At 53.4% G+C, this 24,153-nt stretch overlaps 1 protein-coding gene across 3 annotated transcripts in view; it reads left to right on the top strand.

Annotated features, from left to right (window-relative positions):
- The window catches only part of Sh2d3c (SH2 domain containing 3C), a 35,177-nt gene extending 11,024 nt beyond the window's left edge, over window positions 1-24,153 (top strand). For 2 of the 3 annotated variants that reach the window (XM_057755413.1, XM_057755414.1), the window contains 10 exons: window positions 6,063-6,102; window positions 14,188-14,316; window positions 15,517-15,971; window positions 16,639-16,763; window positions 18,879-19,411; window positions 20,693-20,808; window positions 21,238-21,409; window positions 22,534-22,645; window positions 22,877-23,083; window positions 23,579-24,153. In XM_057755413.1, coding sequence (XP_057611396.1) covers window positions 6,063-6,102; window positions 14,188-14,316; window positions 15,517-15,971; window positions 16,639-16,763; window positions 18,879-19,411; window positions 20,693-20,808; window positions 21,238-21,409; window positions 22,534-22,645; window positions 22,877-23,083; window positions 23,579-23,754 — 2,065 coding nt within the window. In that variant the 3' untranslated portion in view covers window positions 23,755-24,153. Of the gene's footprint in view, window positions 1-6,062; window positions 6,103-10,288; window positions 10,563-14,187; window positions 14,317-15,516; window positions 15,972-16,638; window positions 16,764-18,878; window positions 19,412-20,692; window positions 20,809-21,237; window positions 21,410-22,533; window positions 22,646-22,876; window positions 23,084-23,578 lie in introns of those variants that run through there. The other variant, XM_057755415.1, reaches the window with a different exon arrangement.

Here is a 24,153-nt window from a genome sequence, read left to right on the forward strand (position 1 = left end):
TAGCTTCCTACCTCCTGCTTAGGTGCCTTTCAGAATCCCCGAGGATCTTCTGCAAACCCTCCCCTCCCCATTTCCTCTCCCCAACCCTGTCTCTTGCCCATTTGGGTGAAATGCTATTTAGCCCCATCTCCTCCCCAGCTTCCTTCTGTTTCAGAGAGTACATCTGAGGCTGGCTTCCTCATTTTCAGAGAGTACATCATGTCTGTCCTGGAAGGCCAGGGAAGGGAAGGATTAGTCCCTCATTTCCAGGGGTGTCACTCCATATGAGAGGCACAACAGACACTGGGGCCGGCAGGCCACTTCAGCTGTGTAGTTTTGGCCACCACAGCCAGCCACTGCCCACACTCCTCCCTCTAGGGGCCTCGCTGTGCCTCTCTCCAGCAGATTCCCAACCACCCTTAGCAGCTCAGGCTCAGCATCCTTGACTCTGCCCATCCTCCTAGGCCAGTGCTTTTCCTGATGGCTCCCCACAGCCAGGAGGACATCAGGGATGTGGCTGACCCAGTGGCAGCCTGTGCTATGGGGTGGGGAAGGGAGTAAATCCCAGAGACTTCTTGGTAGAGACTCTGAGTCCCCACAGCTGTCACTGTCTCAGAAGAGACCTGGCTTTCTCTGCTTAGGACACTGAAACTGAAGGCACACACCAGAAACCATCACTGTCACTCCCTGAGGAGTGAGCAAAACTTAGAGGAAGATGGCTGAGGTGTTGCTCATCTGGAATCCCATCATTTGGGAAGAAGGGGGGGGGCGGAGATTATGGGTTCAAGGTCAGCCTGAATCAGAGTGAGACCCTGTCTCAAAATCTAAAGATAAAAGCTGGGCAGTGTAGCGCATGCCTTTAATCCCAGCACTTGGGAGCAGAGGTAGGTGAGTTCGAGACCAGCCTGGTCTACAAAGCAAGTTCCAGGACAGCCGGGGCTGTTACACAAAGAAACCCTGTCTCAGAAAACAAAACAAACAAACAAATATAAAGCAAGACAGCCACATGTGATAGCAAACACCTGCTGTAATCTGACCTAGTACTTGGGAAGTAGAGGCAGGAGGATCAAGAGTTCAAGGCCAGCCTTGGGTACATAGCAAGTTTGAGACCAGCCTAGGTTTTTATTGAGAAAAAATAAAAATTAGGGCTATGGAAGGAAAGCTCTATCCCCCAGGAGAGCGGCATTGAAACCTGGAGCCCACATGGGCGAGGGGACCCGGCCCTCATCCTCATATGAGCACTGTGGCCTTCCAGGACAGACATGGTGTACTCTCTGAAAATGAGGAAGCCAGCCTCAGAGAGAGTGAGGCAGGTTGCAGAGCTGGACAGTTCTCTCCTCAGGTCACCTGACCAGACCCTGAGGACCAAAGGAACAAACCTGGGGACAGAGAGAGGGCAACCATGCCTGGTGGAGGGGTGGACAACCTCCCCCTCCCCTGGAAGTTCATCCTTCCTTCCACTCCTGGCCAGAGGTCCCTGAAGGTAAAGTTCCAGCATGCATTAGGGAAATAAAGGATAATGGGTACTAATTACTACTCATTAATGCAATTAGTTAAGCTGGTATATGCAACGCATGGTGTCAGTTATCAGAACAAATCAGTTAATACAGGCAATTAAAGGGGTTGGTTATTTAAATAATGAATGCTGCTGATGAATGGGCCTGATTTAGCTCAGTTGTCACTATTGCTTGTTAATTGATTTCACCGCTAATATTAAGAGGAAAGTGTCTTTGAAGTATATAATGTAAGAAATAATGAATTAATTCATGAAGCTGAGTTTTCACAAACACTTTGATTCCTGGATTGGATCGTTACAGTGAGAGGGAGCGAGTCTAGAAGTCTCCTAGCAAACTGACAGCTACAGGCCAAGGAAGAACCAGCCTGGCCCCTGGCTGGAAGTAGACAGGACGACTCTAGCAGAGGGAATGTCGTTTGTGCAAAAGCCGAGAGGTTTCAGACCCTGGGGTTCTTTGGAAATAGTTTATGGCAGCTGGAAAGCAAGGAAGGGCAAGGAAAGAGAGGAAGCATGTCCAGAGGAGGCGCTGAGCTCAGCGGTACAGGACTTGCTTCTCACACATGAGAGAAGCATTGGGTGCTGGGGCTGGCAAGATGGTTCCTGGCACTAAAGCATTTCCTTCCTGAGTCCAAACCTCTAGAATCCACGAGACAGCCAGACGCATAAGTATGAGGATCTGCAGTCTGTGTTCTTAATGGGAAGGTGGGAGATGGGGACAGGAGAATCCTTGGAGACTTGCTGCCAGCTAGCATGGCAAATGCAGTAGGAAGCCAACAGAGACCCCATCTCAAGGTGGAAGGCGGAGACTGGCACCCCGGGTTATCCTCTGATCCCCACATCAGTGCCGTGGTATGCATAGGCCTGCGTTCACACACACACACACACCAGGTGCTTGTCAGTTTCTCAGCATTGTTCTGAGCCAATGTCTGGAGGGGAAAGTACAGGAACAGAAAGAGCCTTGCCGGGCGGTGGTGGCGCACACCTATAATCCCAGCACTCTGGAGGCAGAGGCAGGTGGATCTCTGAGTTTGAGGCCAACCTGGTCTACATAAAGAGTTCTGGGACAGCCAAGGCTGTTACACAGAGAAACCCTGTCTCAAAATTGGAAAAGAAAAAAGAAAAAGAAAGGAAGAAAGAAAGAGCAACCCTGAGGAGTCGCTGCGGATTGGGTACTCGCTATCAGGCGTTGGCTGGAGCAGCAGCGGAGTGAGTGTGCCTGGGCCTGGCAGGGAGGAGCCCATCCCCAGCAACGTGTTAGGAACCTTGACTTCCAGGCTGATGGGGCTGGGCCCCTGCTGCCAGAGGGTGGGGCAAGGGAAGCTGTGCTCCAGTTTTTTTTTTTTTTTTTTTTTTTTTTTTTTTTTTTTTTTTTTTTTCCGAGACAGGGTTTCTCTGTGGTTTTGGAGCCTGTCCTGGAACTAGCTCTTGTAGACCAGGCTGGTCTCGAACTCACAGAGATCCGCCTGCCTCTGCCTCCCAAGTGCTGGGATTAAAGGCGTGCGCCACCGCCGCCCGGCATGTGCTCCAGTTTTTAACAGGGCCACCAGGGGTTGGCCTGTGTTACAGTCATGTCGGGTACTGGGGTGACAGGGTGCTGTGGCTGGCAAGGGAGGTTAAGGGATCATAGCTCCTTGGCCTGGGGCTCTGCCTTGGGTAACCCCCCTGGCTCTGGCCACCTACGTAAGCTGATCCCTAGGGCAGCACCCCATCCTTGAGGCTGTGTTCCTGCCCTGGAACCGAGAGGAAGTGGACAGGAAGCAGGAGGAAGCACCGGGCTGATCCCAATATGTCCCTGACAATTTGTTCCCAGTGGGAGGATTTCCGGACCTGAATGGCCGGAAACGTTGGGATGGGACACCTCACCCGGGAAGAGGGGACAGAGCAGACAGAGGAGGGGCTCCCTCCTGGCAGTGTCATTGACTGGGGAACATTCAAAAGGCTTTGGAAACCTGTGCTGATGCAGGCTGCAGCTTAAGAGACAGGTTAGAGCCAGGAAGGACATTCTAGGAGGAGAAGTCTAAAGGACTTCAGAATGTTAGAATGGGGCCCTTGCTCTCAGGAGATGGGGGGGTCATTCTTTTCTTTCTTTCTTCTTCTTTTTCTTTCAGCTCATCTTTTGTTTGGAATGTTAAGCTCTTGTGTTTAAGCAAACATTTCTTTCCCATTTTGCAGGTGGGAAACCCAAGGCCATTGTCTGGGAGCAAGTGTTCAGCCTAAGAGAATGGCTGAACGCCATGGCTGCTGGCAGGGGCTGCTTACTGTTCATGTGTGCCACTGAGCTGCAGCCTCGCTGGGGACTGGGATTCACTGGTGAATGACAGTCACCCCCTCATAGGGTCTCTGTTGATTTTTACTTGAGAGACAAATTCAAAATGGTTGCTACAGGTGGGGGTTGGCGAGATTAGGGGAGTGGAGGCAGATGGGAGGTGGAGGGTGAGGAGGATGGCTGTAAGTGGGGTGTCCCCCGGGAGGCTTCTCTGAGGACTTTAAACTGAACCCTGAAGAAAGAGGAGGAGAGAAAAGCCTTGTGAAAATCTGGGAAAAGGGAGGTCCAGGCAGTTTCTCCCAAGTAAGTACCAAGGCCCTGAGGTGGGAAGGAGCTGGCAAGGTCAATGCATTGGGGCTGAATGAGGGGCAGGATGGCTGAGGAGTGTTGGTGCGGTAGGCAGTCGGGCACCACCAGCACACACAGCCACAGAGGTGGGGCTCACGGCCATTTGCTAGCATAATAACAGCCCCCTTTATTCTCAAGGAGACAGAGAGTTTGGGGATGATAAATCGCACTGCTGTGGAGAGAGAATACGTTTTATTCTTTAGCAGATAGGGCTAAGGACGCGGTTCAGCTGTAGTGTGCTTGCTAGAGCATGCAGAGCCAGGCCTCTCCTCCCCAGCACTGGAGAAGAGGGAAGGGATTTTAGACAGGTCTGCAGTTGTCACCTAATCTTGGCTACTCCAGAGTCTGAGGCAGTCTTGAGTCTAGGAATTCAGACCAGACTAAGCAGCTGAGTGAGGCTTGGTGATTGAGGGGAACTCCTGGAGAGTGGGGTCACCTGCTTTGGCTACTTAGTCGCTGTCTAAGTCGCTGGTATCAGAACTGAAACAGTCAGGGGTGGCCTGGCTTCAGGAGAGACTTGGTCATATTCTGTTCTAAGGGAGGATTTCCTGCTTGGTGGGGTGTGGCCTGTGGCGTGGATCAAGGGCTGCTGAACGGGCCATAGCCTGCTGGTGGGCCAAGGGTGGGAAGTGGGCCTGAGCCTTTGGCCGTCACAGCAGGAAGGAGGGAGCTGGGACCCTAAGAAGGGAAGGCAGTGGAGGACAAGCAGCTGCTTGTGGGCGGCAAAATGGAGATGCCTCAGACATGGAGAGGACTGAAGGGAACACGAGGGCCCTGGGTGAGGAATGGGCCTGCGTTAGAGGAAGGTTTACTTTCTTTAGGCCACGCTGGGCTGAGTGTGGTGGTGCGCCTCTGTAATCCCAGCATTCAGGTGGGGGCAGGAGGAGCAAATTCAAAGCCTGTCACGCCTACCTAGCACATTTGAGTTCAGTCTGGGCTACATGAGACCCCCATCTCAGTCAAATGCAAAATAAAAAAGCGTATGTGCATGTGTGTACGTGTGCACACACGTGCACACACACACACACACACGAAGCTGTGTCTGGGGAAAGTGACTCACATAGGGGAAGGTTGTTTGCTCAATATCCTGGAAAAATAGCCGCCAAGAATAAGTGTGTATGGGCTATAACCAGCCGTGGCTAGGTTTGTACAGGGACTAGCTAATATGCTGGCAACATAGACCAAGGAGTGAAGGGCTAGGAGAGGGGTTGAGCCTCAGCCTAGGCCCCAGGGTAGGGATCAGGTTGGGGAAACAGGGAGAAGCAGCAGACATCAGGAAAGTAGAAGTCATGAGCTGGATGCTCACCCTGAGTCCTCCAGACAACTCCCTTAAACACTGGCTGTCTTTGTTCCTGATCTATGGAGAAGAAACCCAGGATCAGAGAGGTGAAAGAACCTCCGCAGGGTTGCACAGCCTGCAGGGTGGAGCAGCCACGGATCCTCCTGCCCTATATAAGCATTCTGGGCTCCCCAAACAGGGCCAGGCCCCAGACCAACAGGCAGGCAGACACTTAAGAGATCTGAGAAGGGGCTGGAGAGATGGCTCAGTGGTTAAGAGCATTACCTGCTCTTCCAAAGGTCCCGAGTTCAATTCCCAGCAACCACATGATGGCTCACAACCATCTGTAATGAGGTCTGGCGCCCTCTTCTGGCCTGCAGACATGCACACAGACAGAATATTGCATACATAATAAATAAATATTTAAAAAAAAAAAAAAAAGAGATCTGAGAAGGCCGGGCGGTGGTGGCGCATGCCTTTAATCCCAGCACTTGGGAGGCAGAGGCAGGCGGATCTGGGAGTTCGAGGCCAGTCTGGTCTACAAGAGCTAGTTCCGGGATAGGCACCAAAGCTACAGAGAAACCCTGTCTCAAAAAACAAAAACAAAAACAAACAAACAAACAAAAGAGATCTGAGAAACACTGAGAATATTCACTTCTTTTCCCTTCTTCCAGGGCTGCTGGAGAACTGGAGGCTGCTGGCGACTATGTGAAGGTAAGAGGGCAGGCTGGGGTTGGCTGTGGACCGATGATAGCGCACCCAGTGCCTGTTAGGAACCTGACTTCCTCCTGGGAGAAGGTCGGGGGTGGGCAGCCCTCAGGGACAGGGGATCATTCTGGGCAGCTATTTCCCAAACTTCCTGTCATTCTGCTGGCCTCAGACCCACCAGCTGGACAGCGTCCCAAGGATGTCCCCATGCAGTGGCCCCCACAGTGAGATCCCACCCAGTCTCGGGGCATCTACTGAGCGCTGGTGCTGGAGGGGGGAAGAGGAGGAGTAGCTCAACTTTTCAGCATAGACCGGGCACAATTCACAAACGTCAAGAGCCTAGTTCGGGAGCTGGGGCTATGGCTCAGTTGGTAGAGTGCTTGCCTAGTCTGTGGAGGCCTTGGGGGTCAATCCCCAGCACCACATACAATGAGTGGTCTTGTGTGTTTGTAACCCCAGCACTCAAGGGGCAGAAGGATAAATTTGAGGTCATCCTCTACTACAAAGTGAGTTTGAGGCCAGCCTAGGTGAAAGAAACAAGCAAAAAGCCACATAGTGGTGGCGCACGCCTTTAATCCCAGCACTCCAGAGCGGGAGGTAGAGACAGGCCAATCTCTGTGAGTTAAAAGGAAACAAGCAAAAAGCCTAACATCGTAAATACTGGCAGTGTTTACAATGCAGTTTGTGTGTATGTGAGTACACGCTTGTATCTGTGTGTGTGTGTGTGCGTGTGTATGTAGTTGCTCCTGTCCACTGTGGGTGTCGCTGTGACCTGGGGTTTCACTGACAGGCCCATGGCCCCCCAGGATCTTCCTGTGTTCACTACCAGTGCTGAGATTACAAACCAGAGCCACTACACCTGTTTTTGTTTTTGTTTGGTTGGTTCGGTTTTTAATTACGGCTGTTGGATGTTGGACGCATGTCCTCATGCTTGTGTGCCCAGCACTTCACAGAGTGAGCCCATCACACAGTGCAGGGTGTCGTCGTTGTTGTTTGTTGAGCACAATGGCACAGGATTGCCGTGCACAATTTGGGAGGTTGAGGTAGGAGGACGCTGGGTAGTGGCGGCTTCAGGTCACAGTGGACTGTCTACAGCGTAGACCCTGTCTCAGCAGGAAAACATGGGTAGTAGTAACAGTAGTAATAACAGAGACTAAGTAGCATTTTGAAAGCCTATTCTCTGGAAATTAACGCAGGCTGCTGAGAACAGCAGGGGCTGTTTGCTCTTCTGCAAACTTAGAAAACTTTTTATTTGTTTATTTGTTTGTTTGTGTTTGTTTGTTCATTGTGAACGTACCAGGGTGTGCGTGCTGGCATCAGAGAACAGACTGTGGGAGTCAGCTCTCTCCATCTGCCATGTGGATTCTGGGGACTGAACTCAGGTCGCCGGCCTTGGCAGCAGGTGTCCTTATTCACTAAGCCGTCTCCTGAATCCCAATTCATATTGGGTTTTCCATTTGCAGGTTAGAAACTTAGGACTTGGGGCTGGAGAGATGGCTCAGTGGATAAGAGCACTGGTTGCTCTTCCTGAGGTTCTGAGTTCAATTCCCAGCAACCACATGTTGGCTCATAGCCATCCATAATGAGATCTGGTGCCAATTCTAGACTGCAGGGACACATGCAGACAGAACATTGTATACATAATAAATAAATAAATATTTAAAAAAAAAAGAAAAAAAAAGAAACTTAGGACTTTCTCACATTCATGAGCGATTCTGTGGGGCGGAGCTGGTACTGTGCCCCAAGCTTGATGCTCAGACTCAAGACAATGTCCTTGGCCCTTCCACCATCAGGAGCTTTTCCTGAGCCAGGCCTTGGATGAACATCAAATACTGCAGAGGGCAAGGAAAAGTGCCATGGTTACAAAGGGCTCTCGGGCCAGGCAGGAGCCTGAGAATTAGTCAGGGTTTGGGCAGGTTTTCTAATCCATCAGACTTATGACTGACTGATTTATTCGTTTTTTGTTTGTTTGTTTGTTTGAGACAGGGTTTCTCTGTATAATAGCTCTAGCTGTCCTGGAACTAGCTCTGTAGACCAGGCTGGCCGCGAACTCACAGAGATCCATGTGCCTGTGCCTTCTGAGTGCTGGGATTAAAAGTGTGAGCCACCCCCTCCTGGCAGATTGATTTATTTTAAGACATTCTCATAGTGTAGTCCTGGAATTCACTATATAGAACAACTTGGTCTCAAACACCAGCTTCTACCTCTGCAGTGCTGGGATTAAAGATATGTGTCAACAGCAGGTGTATGCGCGTGCACGCATACTTATGTGTGTGTGTGTGCGTGTGTGTGTATGTATGTATGACAGGGTCTCATGCAGCACAGGGTAGCTTCAATCTTACTACGTAGTCAAAGATGACCTTGAAATTTTTATCCTCCCACCTCTACTTCCAGAGTGCTGGGATTTCAGCCATCCACCACCATGCTTGGTTTACATGCTGCTGAGCATCAGATCCAAGGCTTCCTACAGGCAGGGCCAGCACCCTACAGATTTTGGTCCCACGTTTGGCAGTGACTTGCTTCTCTGAGACTTAGCTTTTGGTTCCTGTCCTGGAACTAGCTCTTGTAGACCAGGCTGGCCTCGAACTCACAGAGATCAGCCTGCCTCTGCCTCCCGAGTGCTGGGATTAAAGGCGTGCGCCACCGCCGCCCGGCTCTCTCTCTCTCTCTTTTTAAAAATTTATTTGTTTGTTTGTTTATTTATTTATTTATTTATTTATTATGTATGCAATATTCTGCCTGCAGGCCAGAAGAGGGCACCAGACCTCATTACAGATGGTTGTGAGCCCACTATATGGTTGCTGGGAATTGAACTCAGGACCTTTGGAAGAGCAGGCAATGCTCCTAACCGCTGAGCCATCTCTCCAGCACCCTCTCTTTTCTCTTTATGGAGTTAAAATATATAGGGTTGAGGCCATAGCTGGGGTACAGCCTTTGTCTACCTTTTTGAGGCCCTGGGTTCCATCTCCATTACAGAGGGAAAAGACTGAAAAACCCTCAGAGGAGGAACACCTGCTTGCTGGAACTGCTGGGCAATCCTCAAAGCAAGTTTAGCTTTGTTTTAAAGTCTCTACTGGTGAGGGTTGGAATTAGTTGTTTCCAAACTTTGTTCCTGCCCTGAACGATTCAGCAATGAAGAGTGCCCAGAACTCCAAAGTCCCCAGAAAATGACAGGGACCCTGGACTCTCAGGATTTCAAAATACCAAGCCCATAAGGTTTCACACTCCATGCTCAGAGCTTCAGGTATATCTATAGAAAATAATCATCTAGGGTCCAGAGAGGTGGACTCACCTGCTTGAGGTCACACAGCCTGTGGGAAGGAAGAGTTTGGATGCCCTATCTTGTTCTTGTTGTTAGGTATCAGAACAGGTCTCCACTTAGCCCAGACTGGCCTTGAGTTTACCGTGTAGCCAGAGATGACCTTGAACTTGTGACACTCCACCTCCTGAGTGCTGAGATTACAGAAGTGTGCCACCACCTCCAGTTTTACGTAGTGCTGGGGATTGCATGCTGGGCAAGCGAGCACTCTACCAGCTAAACCACATCCAAGCCTGCAAGTCCAGACTTTGTGTGATTCCTTCTGTGCTGGCATGGGACTCAGTGCCTAACCCTTGGCAGGCATGCACTCTAGGCGAGCTCTTACCTCAAACTCAGGTTTTGTGATATCCACTTAATAGGGCGTCTTTATGGATAGCTATCTTTACCAGGCAAGTTTTTTGATTGAGCTTGGTGACACTCACAAAGTTCTACACGTCTTCGCCTTGTATTCCAGACGTCTCCACACAAGCCAGTCCGGGCTAAAAGAGAAGGACCCCAGGGTGGGGAGCCTGGGGAGTTAAGAGAGGCAGGTGGGCTGCGCTTGGCGCTCCAACAGCCTCCGGACTGTGGCACTGCCAGAATCAGCTGTTCTCAATCAGAGATGAGAAACCAGAAGCCACAAAGGATTGGGTTAAACATGAGGATTTTTGTAGCTTTAGATTGAATTGAATTCAGGGTCCCTGTTGGCTCCGGGTCTGAGAGACCAGGAGGGGCGCGAGAGTAACGAAAAGCGGGAGCCTTATTGCCCGCCTCGGGGTCCCCACTCCACACCGCTGCCCTGGGTGTCATCCCTCTTTGCAGGTCCTGGAGAACCCACATAGAGGAATGGGGTGGTGGAGGAGGGAGGAACAATGGTCCCCTCCTCTCCCTCTCCTCGCTCCCCTCCCTCCCCAGCTGGCTGGAGGGTGGGGTCTCCCCGCCCCGCCTCCCCGCTCCTCCTCCGACCAGGCGATGAGGTAATCGCGCCGCTGAGAGGCACGCGCAGCCGGTGCCCAGCCCGGTCGGTCCCCGCGCCCCTTCCCGCACCCCTGACACGCTCGGGGTACCTGGGTCTCCCGGTTGCACCATGACGGAGCGCTGCAGCCTGTGGAGTGCGCTGTCCGCTGCTGCCTGCTGTTTCTACCGTGGCTCACTGGTGCAGGTGCAGGTGAGGGGGCGGCGCGGGGACCCGGTCACTGCGCCCGGCCGGCTGTGATGGGTACCGCAGTCCGAGAGCATCCCCGCAGGGTTGTGCGGGCCGGGCCAGGGTCAAAGGGAGGGGGCGGGGTCGCTCCAAGCTCACCTCGGGGTACCCAGGGCGCTCCGCGAGGTGCGGGTCCAGGGGGTCATTCCTGAGACTCTGGACTGCAAGAGACGTGGGAGCGAGTTGGAACTGGGACTCGGCTGGGAGGTGGGCTTCCTCCAGTCTGCTATGGGTTCCCTGCTGCTGACCCTGAGCCACCTGGGTCCCCATTGTACCAGGGACGCAGGGCTGGGATCTAGAAGCTGAGTTAAGGGGAGTATCCTACAGGGCACGCGGCGGAGACTACAGTGTCGCTACCCTCCAGCCATCTGGGTGGGTTCAGGGTGCTGGGGGTGCAGGTCTCCCAGGCCAGTTGGCCCAGCAGTGCAGGAGCGCGCAGCGGCGGTGCTAGGGTTAAACGGAAGGGGGTGGAGGGGAGGACCCGGACCCCGCCTCTCTGCGGAGCATCCTCTGGGGTGGTTGTGTCAGGGGTTGGGATACCTAAGGGAGCTGGGGGAATAGTGCTGGGCATTGGCTGGTGGGAAGAGGTTAAGACCCTGACAGAGGTTCTCCCCACTGCTGCCTCTCGGGCTTCCTGAGAGACGCGGGGCACCTCACCTCTGAGCTCCCCCAACCTCATACACACACTTGCTCCGAGCCCGCCTGAATGACGGCCCCGCCGGCGGCGGAGCGCAGCATCCCCGCACGGGCCAATCAGGCGTGCGCAGGCCGGGAGGCGGTGAGATCATCTCTGGCCAATCGCATTGCTCCGAGCGCAGGGATGCTGCATTCGCACCTACCCCCCCCCCCAACTCTTGGGAGCTGAGGACCCTGAGGCCCAGGGTGAGGAGGAGGTCACAGGGGTTCTAGGGCTTCCTGCCCCTAGGTGTGTGGAAGGTTGGGATCTTCACCCCCAACTCTAACCTTTGATTAGGGCTGGAAATGAGGTACCATTCTCCAGAACCCCTTTACAGATGAAGCTACACAAGCCCAGCCGGGGAAGTGACTGGTCCAAGGTCACACAGTGTCATGTCTACGTTCTTTGGGACTCAGTCTGTCCCTAATTTATTCCAAAATTGGGAGGGGAGTTCCAGTGTGTGCTGTTAGGAGCAGAGAGTGGTGTGTGTGTGTGTGTGTGTGTGTGTGTATGGCTGGGTACAGGATCCATTTCATGTGCTTCTCACCTTTCTTTCCCAGAATCCTATGTGGTTTGAAGGGGTGCGTGGGGGGAAGGCTTGCACTGGTGTGGGCACTTCAGAATGGAAGGGAGGAGGCTAGGGCTGGAGAGATGGCTCAGTGGTGAAGAGCGCTGGCTGCTCTTCCAGAGGACCCGGGTTCGAGTCCCAGCATCCACCTGGCAGCTCACACCTGTCTATAATTCCAAGATTAGGGACAGAAACACAAGCAGGCAAAGCACCAGTGCACACAAAATAAAAATGAGTTATTAAGAAAAAGGGAGGAGGCTAATGATCTTAAGGAATAAGGGGACCTCTTGGAGAAATGTCGTGGACTGAAAAGGCCCAAATCTCAGCTTCACCAAGACTTCTCTGCCCTGCTAGGGCATTGATTTCTGCCATGTTGCGGGCAGTCCCTGTCTTTCCCCTTGCACGACCAGATGGTTCTCTGTCTCTAGAACTCGGGAGGTGCTCAGAGCCCCACGGGCATGTGTTTTTTGATTTTGCTTTAGCTGCCTTTTGAAGAATGACCCATCCTGCTCCCAGGATTCCCTCTGGTGTCCATCCTGTCTTCCCCTCGGCCTTCTTCCTTTCCACCCAACCATTGGCCACTAACACCCTTTCCTTGTTGCCTCCGGCTCCTCTGCCATGGATGGGAGTGAAGCTGGCACCACACTGCACTCTTCTTAGGCCTCTGGGTGATGTCCAAGCTCCCCAGGGAGCACCATACTCTGCCCAACTTGCCCACCATCCATAGACCCAAATCTGCCCACAGGGCCCCACCTTTGCCCCAGCTCTTCCCTGTCCACCTGCCTTCCATCCCATTTTTTTCCGTCTCTGACCGGGCAGGGGGCTCTGCAGCTCTGAAGATGTAGACCCCTGGAATTAAGTGTGGGGGTCTGCATGGGCACCTCTAGGACAGTGGGCTATCCTGGGCACCTCTAGGACAATGGGCTCTGCATGGGCACCTCTAGGACAGTGGGCTATCCTGGGCACCTCTAGGACAATGGGCTCTGCATGGGCACCTCTAGGACAGTGGGCTATCCTGGGCACCTTGGACTCCAGCCTCAGCATAGCACCCAAGTCAAGCCTGGTCCTGGTTGAGTGAATGCAGCTGGGGAGTCTCCCTGTTACTGGAGCTGGAATCTTGCTGTTAAGAAACAGTGGAGACAAGGATGGGGTCTGTGTGGAGTGTACACTTAGGTCTGGAAATGCTTGAGGACTGGCTTGCCAGACACTGGGGGCAGCCAGGAGAGACTCCGTTCCCCTGCTGTACCTGCCCATATACTTTTTTTTTTTTTTTTTTTTTTTTTTTTTTTTTTGGTTTTTCGAGACAGGGTTTCTCTGTGGCTTTGGAACCTGTCCTGGAACTAGCTCTGTAGACCAGGCTGGTCTCGAACTCACAGAGATCCGCCTGCCTCTGCCTCCCGAGTGCTGGGATTAAAGGCGTGCGCCACCACCGCCTGGCCTGCCCATATACTTCTGACCAGTTCTGGAGTATGTGTCCTGGGCAGCCATCTTTAGAGACTGACAAAGCCGCACAGGGGCAAGAGTAGCCGTTAGGTGAGGCAGATCCTGGAGTCCCACTTATTTCACTGAGGAAAGACTGCTCAAATGGGGTGGGCTTGCCTCTACGATGGGTGTCCTCTGATAATAGGATGCCTGGGGTTGGGTCACCTCTAAAACCAGGAATGCCCACCACGGGGAGCTGGGAAGGCAGAGCCCTTGGCATTAACTTCAGTGAGTGACTATAGACTTCCTTGCAGGGCTGCAGCTTCCAATCTGGGGATCACTTGAGATTGCAAGGGGGAGGAGCCTGGAGAATTGTAATGGGCAGTGAAGACAGCTGTGAGGGGCCCCTGCCCCTGTTGGCCCTCTGTCATGCAGTTCACATTCCCACATGTAGCCTCGTCTGTTTAGCTAGTTGGTCCAGGTCTCCCAGACTGACCTGTAGACAGCCTCCCTTTCAAGATGGCCCTGCAGACTCTAGAGGGTTTTTGTACCGAAGTCTCCTTCAGGATGTCTCTAGTCCCTCAGTCACAGACTTAATCTTCTGGTCAGGAGAGAGCAGGGACACTTTGGCGCTGTCCAGCACCGTGGTGCTGATGGCAGCTGCCTTGCTTGGCTAAGCTCGTGTCTCAGCTTGGGGAACAGGGCCTGACTTAGGCTTCACCGTATCCACCCCTTGCATAGGTACTTCTGGTAGAATAAATTGAGATTTTACTCTATCTGGGATAGGGACCCACGGTGAGGAGCCGCGGCAAGCGTTTTAGTGTCCTCAACAATCCTGGGATTAAAGATGAGCTGGGGAAGAATGGGTTGAGAGGAAAAAGGAAGGGCCGAGGAACTGACACCAATCTCACTTTCCCATGCAGTTCTCCAAGGAGAAGTACATTCTTGACTCCTCGCCGGAGAAGCTGCACAAGGAGTTGGAAGAGGAACTGAAGCTCAACAGCACAGACCTCCGCAGCCATGCCTGGTACCACGGACGCATCCCTCGGGAGGTGAGCGGGGCCCCAGGCAGGGATCTCAGCCCTGGACCCTTCCACCCACACCTTGGCCAACCTTGGCCCGGCTCCAGTCACCCCAGAGTCTCTGACCTGTCCATTGGTGAGGATGAAGTTTATATTACCATTTACTGTGTGACTTTGAGAGAGTGTCATCACCTCTCTGGGCCTGTCCTCCCTACGATGGAGAGATTGTCTCCTCCGAAAGCAATTGTGGACTCTCTAGTGAGACCCTGTCTCAAACGCAGGGACTATGGTCAAGGTGAGGCGAGCTAATGCGGGTCAGGTAGGACGTTCGGCTCGCTGAGTGTGAGCCCGACGAATGTTGTTCTTACTATGCTTTGTAATTTCTGGTTTATAGATCAGCCCCATGTGAGCTTGGTTAGAGAACAATCTTTGGCTTTTTGAGACAGGGTTTCTCTGTGTAGCTCTGGCTGTCCTGGGACTCACTCTGTAGACCAGGTTGGCCTCGCACTCAGAACCGTCTGCCTCTGCATCCCGAGTGCTGAGAACATTTATTTTTAGGTCTCAGTTTTGGCCACATGGAGTATCTGGGCGTAGGAGACTTTGTAAATCACAGACCTGGACTGATGGGTCACCTGGCCCAGTGCCCCAGCACAAGGGATCAAGTTTGTGGAGATGGATACATACGGTGGCAGCTTCCTTGGTGGCTGGTGGCCCTGATGTGCGCAGAGCACCAGGTCTTCACAGTGTACAAGTGAAGCGCTGGGCAGAAATACAGCAGGAAGGGCCCTGAGTGGAGCTGTGGGAGATGAACGGATTTGTCAGCTGTATTCTAGGCAGAGAGGGTATCTAGAGGGAGCAGACGTACCCAGAGATGCCCTGGGGTCCAGGGTGGGTGGAGGACGGTGTCTGGAACTCATTTGCCTCACAAGAACCCCGGAAGGGACTGGGTCTGAGACCTAGGTCTGTAATCACAGTGATTCCAACACTTGCAGTCATTGTGCCCTGTGCACATTCCAAGGGCCACCTCCTGCCTTTCCTGGGCCTCTGTGCATCTGACCCAGGGCCTCAGCTGAGGTGCCACCTTAGAACCTGGGTTCTAAGCTTCAGCTGTCCGATGTCTACGAAACTGTGCTCTGGATGCTGTCTTGGTGTCCCCATTTCAAAGTCCCCATGTCCCCCGACCCCGGCTCTGGTGTTCTGGTAAACTTAGTGTCTCCGTACCTTCTGTAGGTCTCTGAGACCCTGGTGCAGCGCAACGGCGACTTCCTCATCCGGGACTCACTCACCAGCCTGGGGGACTATGTGCTCACGTGCCGCTGGCACAACCAGGCCTTGCACTTCAAGATTAACAAGGTGGTGGTGAAGGCGGGTGAGAGCTACACCCACATCCAGTACCTCTTTGAGCAGGAGAGCTTCGACCATGTGCCAGCCCTTGTGCGTTACCATGTGGGCAGCCGTAAGGCTGTGTCCGAACAGAGTGGCGCTATTATCTACTGCCCTGTCAACCGCACCTTCCCACTGCGCTACCTCGAGGCCAGCTATGGCCTGAGCCAGGCCAGCAGCAAGGCTGCCAGCCCCGTCAGCCCCTCGGGCTCCAAGGGCAGCCACATGAAGAGACGAAGCGTTACCATGACCGACGGGCTCACCACTGACAAGGTCACCCGCAGCAATGGCTGCCCCAACAGGTCAGCCAGGTCCCCACTCTCCTGGTTTGTTAAATGGGGTGTCAGTAATGAGAAAACAGGTATGGAAGGGAGGCCCAGTTTCCCTGAGCTATGTGGGGCTCTGTGCAGGGGAGTGGGAGGCTGAGGGCACCGGTGAGAGGCTATCTATGGAGAGGATGGGTCTATGGTCTAATTTACAGGGACCATGGGGATAAGTTGGGCTCTGGCCTGCATGTCTCTTCCTGTCATTCCAGGAGAGACATAGAGGAGCCCAAGGAGCCTCAGCTTAGCCAGGTGTCCCCAAACTGTGTCTCTAAGCCTAGGAGAAGAGAATTTTGGGTAGGGATGGATAGGGAAAGCAGGGTAATTGAGGGAGGGAGGTGACTGGGAAGTAAGCCAGTGGAAGCAGATAGAGCTGTGCCACTGAAAGTCGGAGTCTGTGGGCGTCAGGCCCGCTGGGGACTGTGTCTGGGAGTCAGGACCTGCTGTGGGTCCGCTGAGGTCAAAGCCCACTGGGGCCAGGGCTGGGAGTCATCTGCTCCACCTGAGCTTTTGCGTCTCCAGCTTTCCCATTTGTCCATTGAGAAATTGAACGTGACAATCACTTTTTCTGCGTCTGAAGTTAAGGGGGTGGGGAGCAGGGTCCCCTGATTTCTGACCTCGGGGCTCATGGAATCCCTATTTACAGCACCTCACTGCCCCATCCTCGGGACGCCATCAGGAACTGTGCCCTCAGCATGGACCAGATCCCAGAACTTCACTCACCCCTGTCTCCTATCTCCGAGAGCCCCAGCTCCCCTGCCTATAGCACTGGTAAGCTAGCAGAGGGGGTGAGCAATGTCTGTGGCTTATTCCTGCATCAATAGTTCACAGAGTTCCCACAGGTGCCAGGCAGTGGGCATGAAATCAGTTCTCAGCATGAGCCCCAGGATGAAGGAAGCCGCTGGAGGTGCGGCATGGGCCAGGGCTCGAGGCTGTGGCATACACATGCCGCAGTGCTTGGCCTCCACAGGCAAAGCTCCCACTGTGGCTGCCTAGTAAGGACCCAGAAGTGCGTCCCTAGGCCCTAGTGTTAGTTTAGACCAGGCTAACCCAGGCCTGTATGCTTTGCTGTTTGTTGTTCCTTTGAGACGGTTTCTCTGTGTAGCCTCGGCTGTCCTGGAACTCTGTAGACCAGGCTGTCCTTGAACTCACAGAGATCCACCTGCCTCTGCCTCCCAAGTGCTGGGATTAAAAAGTGTCTAACAAACTGAAATCTAATCACCCAGCAAACATTTTACATTTTAGAGTAGTTTAAGGTTTATAACATAATCGAGATCACGGTACTCTGTGCTTATAAATTCAAAGAAAAGTCAACACATGCCCGCAGTTTATTTCTGAAAATATAAGCAAAACAAACCTCAAATGGTTAAACAAAATGTCTTATCCCCAAAGTGGTCAAAGCATTGTGACAGGCACTGTCTCCGGGAGCCTTGGCCTGGAGGAAGCATTCTCTGCCTCTAGAATGTCACCGTGTGCCCCACGGCTCCCCTTGAACTCAAGGCCACCAGCTTTGTCAGTGCACACACTTGCTTTCTTTTTTTGTTTGTTTGTCTGTGTGTTTTGTATTTTGAGTCAGAATTTCTTTGTAGCTTTAGGACCTGTCCTGAAACTCACTGTGGCCTCAAACTCACAGAGATTTACCTGCCTCTGCCTCCCAAGTGCTGGGAGTACACCACTGCCCAGCCACACTTGCTTTCAAAACAGCGCCTCCATGAGAAAACATTTATTTATTTTTACTTCTATTTATTTATTTATTTTGGGTTTTTTGAGACAGGGTTTTTCTGTGTAACAGCCATGGCTATTCTGGAACTCACTCTGTAGACCAGGCTGGCCTCGAACTCGCAGAGATTTAACTGCCTCTGCCTTCCACATGTTAGGATTAAAGGCGTGTGCCATCACTGCCCAGCTACTTTCATTTTTTTAGACAGAGACTCACTGTGTAGCCCTGGCTGACCTGGAACTCACTATGTAGACCAGGCTGGCCTCAAACGCACAGAACTGCCTGCTTCTGCCTCCTGAGTGCTGGGATTAAAGGGTTACACCGCCACACCTTGCTTGTCTCTGCCTCGTGAGGGCTAGGATTGCCGGCATGAGCCACCACACCTGATTTACTGTTTTGTTTTATAATTTATTTACATTTACTAACTCATTTGCATGTGTGGTATGGGGGGGCACAAATGGTCCACAGCACATGTGGGGAGGTCAGTAATAACAGAATGTTGTTGCTCTCTACCATGTGGGTTCCAGGGATCTAACTTAGGATGTTAGACTTGGTGATGTCTTCACTCACTGAGCCATCTAGCCCTTCCCCCTTTTTTGAGACAGGATCTCTCTAAGTACCTCAAGATGGTTTGGAACTCATGTGGCTCTGGCTGGTGTTGTGTACCACCATGCCTGGCAAGACAGGGTTTCTCTGCATAGCAGTCCTGGCTGTCCTGGAACTCACTTTGCAGACCAGGCTGGCCTCAAACTCATTGAGATCCACCTGCCTCTGCCTCCCAATTGCTGGGATTAAAGGCCTGCGCCACCACTGCCAGGTAGCATTCACCTCTTTTTGTTGATGGTTTTACTGTTGACGGTGAGTCTCCAGCTCTTTACCAGCACATACCCCACACCCCGTAAATCATTATTGCTATCTCGTTGGATGATAGACTCCAGCAGGCTTTGCTTCTCTGGACCACCTGTGGCTTTCTGATGTTGCAGCCTCTTCGGGACAGGGGCATGCAAGCAGCGTTGGTTCAGGGACTGCTGAGCATCACGGAGTGTCGCCCTCCACATACTGGGAGGTGGGGACACCACCTCCATACACAAGATGGGGAAGTGGAGAAAGGGGACCCCTTTTTAAAGGGCAGCCGAGATAACCAGTCTCCTTTCTCCTCTCTGCAGTGACCCGTGTCCATGCTGCCCCCAACACCCCGTCTACCACAGCACAGCCTGCCTCACCAGTAGCCCGCCGTTCCAGTGAACCTCAGCTATCTCATGGAAGTGCTCCAAAGCCTCCTGGGGAGTCAGAAAAGGGTCCCCACGGAAGCCCGTCTCACACCCTCTGTAAAGCCCCACCGTCCCCGTCCCTCAACAGTTACAGTGACCCGGACTCTGCCCATTACTGCCAGCTCCAGCCTCCTGTCCGTGGCGGCCGAGAGTGGGCCGCGGGAGAGGCCCCTCCGAAGACTCGGAGCTCTGGGGAGAGGCAAAAGGAACTGTCGGAAAATGGGGTCCCTGACGGGGAGTGGGGCAAGACCTTCACAGTCCCTGTAGTGGAAGCCACCTCGTCTTTCAACCTGGCTACCTTCCAGTCACAGCTGATCCCCAAGGAGAACCGGCCTCTGGAGGCGAGCCTTCTGCGCAAGGTCAAGGAGCTGCTGTCCGGGGTGGATGCCCGGACGCTGGCCCGGCACGTCACCAAGGTTGACTGCCTGGTAGGTGTTAGGAACGCACCTTCATTTTCTGTTTTTGCGGTCAGGAGTCAGATGGTGAGGGGCTGACTCCCAAGGACAGTGAAGCCATGGCCGGCTTCACGGGTGTCTTTCTAGGTGCTGGGACTCTGGGCTTATCTGTCGTCTGGCATGAGGACCTCCTTTCTCTTCTTTTACTTTGTTTTGTTAGGAACTCACTATGTAGCTGTGGCTGGCCTCGAACTCAGAGATCTGCCCGACTCTGCCTCAGAGTTCTGGGATCAAAGGTGTGCCATCGGCCCTGCCCATTTTCTCCTTTTAAAAAGCCAAAACCAAGCCGGGCGGTGGTGGCACACGCCTTTAATCCCAGCACTTGGGAGGCAGAGGCAGGCGGATCTCTGTGAGTTCGAGACCAGCCTGGTCTACAGAGCTAGTTCCAGGACAGGCTCCAAAGCCACAGAGAAACCCTGTCTCGAAAAACCAAAAAAAAATAAAGCCAAAACCAAGATGTTCCTACAGCCTCTAGAAGTTGGTTTGGAATGAGGGCTGACGTTTTGAGGGAACTTAGAGAATGTCCTGGTTCCAGCCTAAAGAAAGTTGGTGCCTGATTTAGGGAGAAGAGGAACCTGGCCCCCGCCCCCACGCCCCCTATTGGACAGCAAGCAAAAAAACATTCTCTCACCACTGTTAAGATCCCACAGTGCGATCCTGGTATGAACCCTAGTTCTTCCTGTACCTCAGTTCTCTCTCTGTAGTTTGAGATATATGCTGGTCTGAGAAACCAGGAAGTGAGAAAAGACACGGAAGGGTTGTTGCTAGTTGAGAAGAGGGGGAAACTGGGTTGCAGGCCCGAATGTGTGAACTTGGGCCTTGGGTTGGCAGTCTAGGATATTGGCATCCTGGCTCTTAATCTTAAGTGAGTATTTAACATGCCACATACCTCTGGACATTTTCCCGTCCCCCCATTTTTTTTTCTTTTAATTTTTCGAGACAGGGTTTCTCCGTAGCTTTTTTGGTTCCTGTCCTGGAACTAGCTCTTCTAGACCAGGCTGGCCTCGAACTCACAGAGATCCGCCTGCCTCTGCCTCCCGAGTGCTGGGATTAAAGGTGTGCGCCACCACTGCCCGTCCCGTCCCCCCATTTTACAGATGGGGAAACTGAGGCTCAATCAGAAAGGGGTAATCACTTGCTCCGTGTTCTCAGTGGCCTCGTAGTCAGGCGACCCTCTTAGTTGACGCTCTGACTCCCAGATGGCTTGGACCAACTCTGACAGGAAATTAATCAGCCCTTTGGGCGTCTTTGCAGGTTGCTAGGATACTGGGCGTTACCAAGGAGATGCAGACCCTAATGGGAGTCCGCTGGGGCATGGAGCTGCTCACCCTCCCCCACGGCCGGCAGCTAAGACTAGACCTGCTGGAAAGGTAAGGTGTGCACCAGCCAAGGGCTACCTTACCGCTGTCCCAGGGTTCTGTCCCCTCCGCCCATTCCATTAGCCAATCGCAACCCTTTGGTATTCGGCTCAAAGCCAGGCTGATTTCCCAAAGACAGCAGCTGATCGAACCGGCTTCCTTTCTCGCATCCCCACGTCCATCAACCTTGGTCCCGCCCACCGTTGCTGTCCACTGTGTTCATTCTAAAACTCCGCCCTCCGGATTTCGCCGATCAATTACAAGCCCCTCCTCCTGGCATCCCGATCCCGCCCCTGACTTGTATTGTCCAGTTGGGCTCCCTTCGCCTTTGCCTGTCACTCTGACTGCGCCCCTTAGTCCTTAACTCTGCTTTCGGCCCTTTAAGACCTACGCCTGGCCCCGCCGTGTGTCACTTCCCCTCTGACCCGACCTCTCCCACAGATTCCATACCATGTCCATCATGCTGGCGGTGGACATCCTGGGCTGTACGGGCTCCGCAGAGGAGCGGGCAGCGCTGCTGCATAAGACCATCCAGCTGGCCGCCGAGCTGCGGGGGACGATGGGCAACATGTTCAGCTTCGCTGCGGTCATGGGCGCCCTGGAGATGGCCCAGGTACTGCGGGGTCCGCGGGGCGTGGCCCGGGGCGCGTCCCTTGTGGGAGTGGGGTGGGGGAGGATAGAGGATAGAAGAGCTTCCTGAGTCTCTGGGTTCCTCTGTGAAAGACCCAGGAGAGTCCTCCCACGTTTTACCATCTGATCCCTTTTCTGGGCCTCTGTTGCCCTACCTGTAAGATGAATGAGAAACACTGAGGTTAAAGAATATACAGACAGGACTGGAGAGATGGCTCAGTGGTTAAGAGCACCACCTGCTCTTCCAAAGGTCCTGAGTTCAACTCCCAGCAACCACATGGTGGCTCACAACCATCTGTAATGAGATCTGGTCTGCAGGCAAAAGCACTGAGGATACTGTATATGTAATAAATAAATAAATCTTTAAAAAAAAAAAAGAATATACAGACAGTGTGTTGGTAGGCGGGCTGGAGAGATGGCTCAACCGAAGAGAGCGTCCTGTTCTTGCTAGAGGATGCAGGGTCTGTCCATTCCCAGTCTCCAAGTCACAACAGCCTACACCTCCCACTCCGCCTTCTAGTCTTGCGTGCCCATGGGGCACAAAAATACACTAAGGCACACACACGTACACATAAGATAAGAAAATCCTTAGAAAACAGAACATACGGTGGGAGCAGGTTCCGACTCGGTTATTAGAGTGCGTGTTGGGCACAGTTCGATTGCCTGCACCACATAAACCAGGCATGGTGGTGCATGCTTATAACCCCGGCACTGGGAAGTGGAGGTGGGGGACCAGAAATTCAGTACATAACACTCTGCTCCCAAACACCCAGGACACACAGCGTCTATGGTTTGAGGAGCTTTCTGTAGGCAAGGCACCACACAGCCCTTTACTGCCTCGTGAGAGAGACTCCGTGTTGTCCTATCTTACAGAGGCACAGCAGCAGCTGGGGATGTCACTCAGTCCAAAGCTGAGATTTAGGGTTGTGAATGTGTTGCCAAGGTTTCATGGATGACGTATGAAAAGCAACCTTCCCATTTCATGAGTGACAGCCAGGAAAATAATTATTGTCCCACATCTGGGTGTCCAGTCAGTGGGGTGGCGTGTGACCAGCTGCTCCTGGAGGGTCTTTTCCTAGCCTGTGTCTCATAGCCCGGTCTCCCCAGATCTCGCGGCTGGAACAGACGTGGGTGACCCTGCGGCAGCGGCACACGGAGGGTGCCATTCTGTATGAGAAGAAGCTGAAGCCTTTCCTCAAAAGTCTCAATGAGGGCAAAGGTACCTTCCTTCTGACTCTGCCTTCTCTGGCTTACCAGAGTCTCTCCTGGGGTGGCGAGGGTGTGAGTGTGACTGATTTCCTTTTCCCTGTGGGGTGGCCATGTCTGCCCTGTCCACGTCCAGGGTGGGCTCACCAGGGAAAGAGGGGACTGTCCCAGGTGACCGGTGCTCTCTGGGACTGTAGTGGGCGACAGGGTCTTCAGGTCTAACTGCCCGTCACCCCCTCTACAGAAAGCCCGCCCCTGAGCAACACCACCTTCCCACACGTGCTGCCCTTCATTACTCTTCTGGAATGTGACTCGGCCCCCGCCGAGGGCCCTGAACCCTGGGGCAGCACAGAACACGGCGTGGAGGTTGTGCTAGCCCACTTGGAGGCCGCCCGCACTGTGGCACAGCACGGGGGTCTCTATCACACCAACGCCGAGGTCAAGCTGCAGGGTGAGTAGTGGCCATGTCTCTAGGATCCTGCCCTCTACTGGCTTTCCTCATCTCCCTCTGTCCACGCTGCTTCCGTCTCCAGCTATGCACTGACATTTCCCGCTCCTCAGTCTTGCCTCCCGGCTCCCTTATCCCGTCAATCTTGTCACTCATTGGTTCCACAAGCGGTTGTCAGCCAGAGCATCAACTGCCGATGTGAGGTGGGTTGAGAGGCACTGACATCTTTCGAGTGTCTCGAACGAACGCACAAAGCTCCAGGTCCCACCCCCAGTGCCACCTGCACACACACGAACACAAATCACCACCTAGTCTTTACCAAATCCCAGGTTGCAAATAGTTGAAGGAAGACAAGGTGCCAACCGCAAGCCATATTCTCCGCTGTGTTTTGTTGGGTCCCTGCAGGGCTAGGGAAAGATTCCTATGAGCAGAGCCCCTGCCGTGTCTCCCCTCCTCCAGACCCCTGACGTGTCCTCTCCTCTCCCCCCTCCCCCACAGGGTTCCAGGCCCGGCCAGAGCTGCTGGAAGTGTTCAGCACGGAGTTCCAGATGCGTCTCCTCTGGGGCAGCCAGGGCGCCGGCAGCAGCCAGGCCCGGCGCTATGAGAAGTTTGAAAAAGTCCTCACTGCCTTGTCCCACAAGCTGGAACCTGCGATCCGCTCTAGCGAGCTGTGACCCCGGAGAACTTGCCTCTCTGCAGCTGCGGGCAGCATTGGGGGCAGAGGGGTTCAGGACTTTCCCCAGACACCACAGGAACACTGTGATCGGCCCAAGAATGTTCTGGGTTCAGCTCCAGGATCCCCCTTGCACTTCCAGGGTTCTGAATGGACTCGGGATTCCATCAAACACACACAGAGTCTCCCTTCCAGAAGGACAGGGACCTCTGTTCCTCCCACCGGCTTCGGCTGCTTCCCATCTCCGCCAAGGTGCCCTGTTTGTGAGCCATGCGAGGATCCCCGTCCCTCTACCTTCCTCCGGCTCTCCATCTTGCTGTAAATAAGTCCAACCTGTAAATATATGTACAGAAGCCGCGCCTTCTCTTTCATACAATAAACTTGAATGGCCTTCTTCTGT

This window comes from Chionomys nivalis, chromosome 22 (genome assembly GCF_950005125.1).
Source record: "Chionomys nivalis chromosome 22, mChiNiv1.1, whole genome shotgun sequence".
NCBI lineage: Eukaryota > Metazoa > Chordata > Mammalia > Rodentia > Cricetidae > Chionomys > Chionomys nivalis.